The 1,053-nt window shown below is 59.9% G+C and overlaps 1 protein-coding gene across 2 annotated transcripts in view; it reads left to right on the top strand.

Annotated features, from left to right (window-relative positions):
- The window catches only part of LOC119594202 (protein bric-a-brac 2-like), a gene marked incomplete in the record, with an annotated part of 27,988 nt that overhangs the window by 26,823 nt on the left and 112 nt on the right, over nucleotides 1-1,053 (top strand). For both annotated transcript variants that reach the window (XM_037943273.1, XM_037943272.1), the window contains 2 exon segments: nucleotides 7-250; nucleotides 805-1,053. In XM_037943273.1, the coding sequence (XP_037799201.1) occupies nucleotides 7-250; nucleotides 805-1,053 (493 nt within the window).

The raw sequence follows: 1,053 nt of genomic DNA, 5'->3' as shown, positions 1-1,053 counted from the left end.
CCGCAGAGCCTCCAAGGAGTTCGGGATCCCAAACTCCACCCTGTACAAGATCGCGCGGAAGGAGGGCATCAAGCTCTCCTCGCCCTTTTCCGCCATCCAGCCCTCGTGGAACCCCGACGACTTGACGAAGGCGCTGGAAGCTATTCGGGGTGGAATGAGTGTGCAGAAGGCGGCCCAGGAGTTCGGCATCCCCACCGGGACTCTGTACGGGCGCTGTCGGAGGGAGGGGATCGAGCTCAGCAAGTATCAGGTAAGTTAGGCTGCTTGTTGGGCGTTCGATGTGGGCGTGTGAGAGCTCCGATCGGGTGGGCTAGGTGGGTTTACTTTATTCGGGCGTTCGGGTGTGGGCGTGTGAGAGTTCCGAGTAGGTGGGTCGGGTGGGCTAGTTTAAAAAGCGTGAGTGAGTGGGCTCGGGGTTAGGGTAGTTAGTGAGGAGAGTGGGTGGGTTGGGTAGTTCATGGGAAGCGGGGATGTGTTCGACGTGTAGGTTGCGTGCGTCAGCGGATGTGAGCGCGTGAGGTGGATGAGTCGGTGGGTGGGTGAGTGGGCAAGTGAGTAGTAGGTTTTAGGAGGCCTACGTGAGTCGGCGAGCGAATGAGGAGGTGAATGGAGCTCGGTGGCTAGGTAGTCGTGTGCGAGTCGGTTGACCTGTGAGGGAAAGTAGGCGAGGATGAATGGATGAATAAGTAAGCGAGTGTTATAACTAGAGTAGAATGAAAGAGTGTATGGGGATACATCGGAGGAACCCTCAGGCGGCCCCTAGGTGCGGGCCTATAGTAACCCCCGACCTCATGGTACCCCCAGGGAGTGCCGTGGTCGGAGGAGGACATGAAGGACGCGCTGGAGGCCGTGCGGGTGGGCGAGATGTCCATCAACCAGGCCGCCATTCACTTTAACTTGCCTTACTCGTCTCTGTACGGGAGGTTCAAGCGCGGCAAGTACGAGGACGGCCTGCCCCACCAGGATTTCCTCCACCAGGAGATGACGGTGGAGCACTACCCCGCGGACCCCCAGCAGCCCGCCCAGAACCCTCAGCAGCCCCCGCAGCCCCCT

The sequence above is a fragment of the Penaeus monodon genome, chromosome 33 (assembly GCF_015228065.2).
Source record: "Penaeus monodon isolate SGIC_2016 chromosome 33, NSTDA_Pmon_1, whole genome shotgun sequence".
NCBI classification, from domain to species: domain Eukaryota; kingdom Metazoa; phylum Arthropoda; class Malacostraca; order Decapoda; family Penaeidae; genus Penaeus; species Penaeus monodon.
This window is presented reverse-complemented; position numbering and strand designations above follow the sequence as displayed.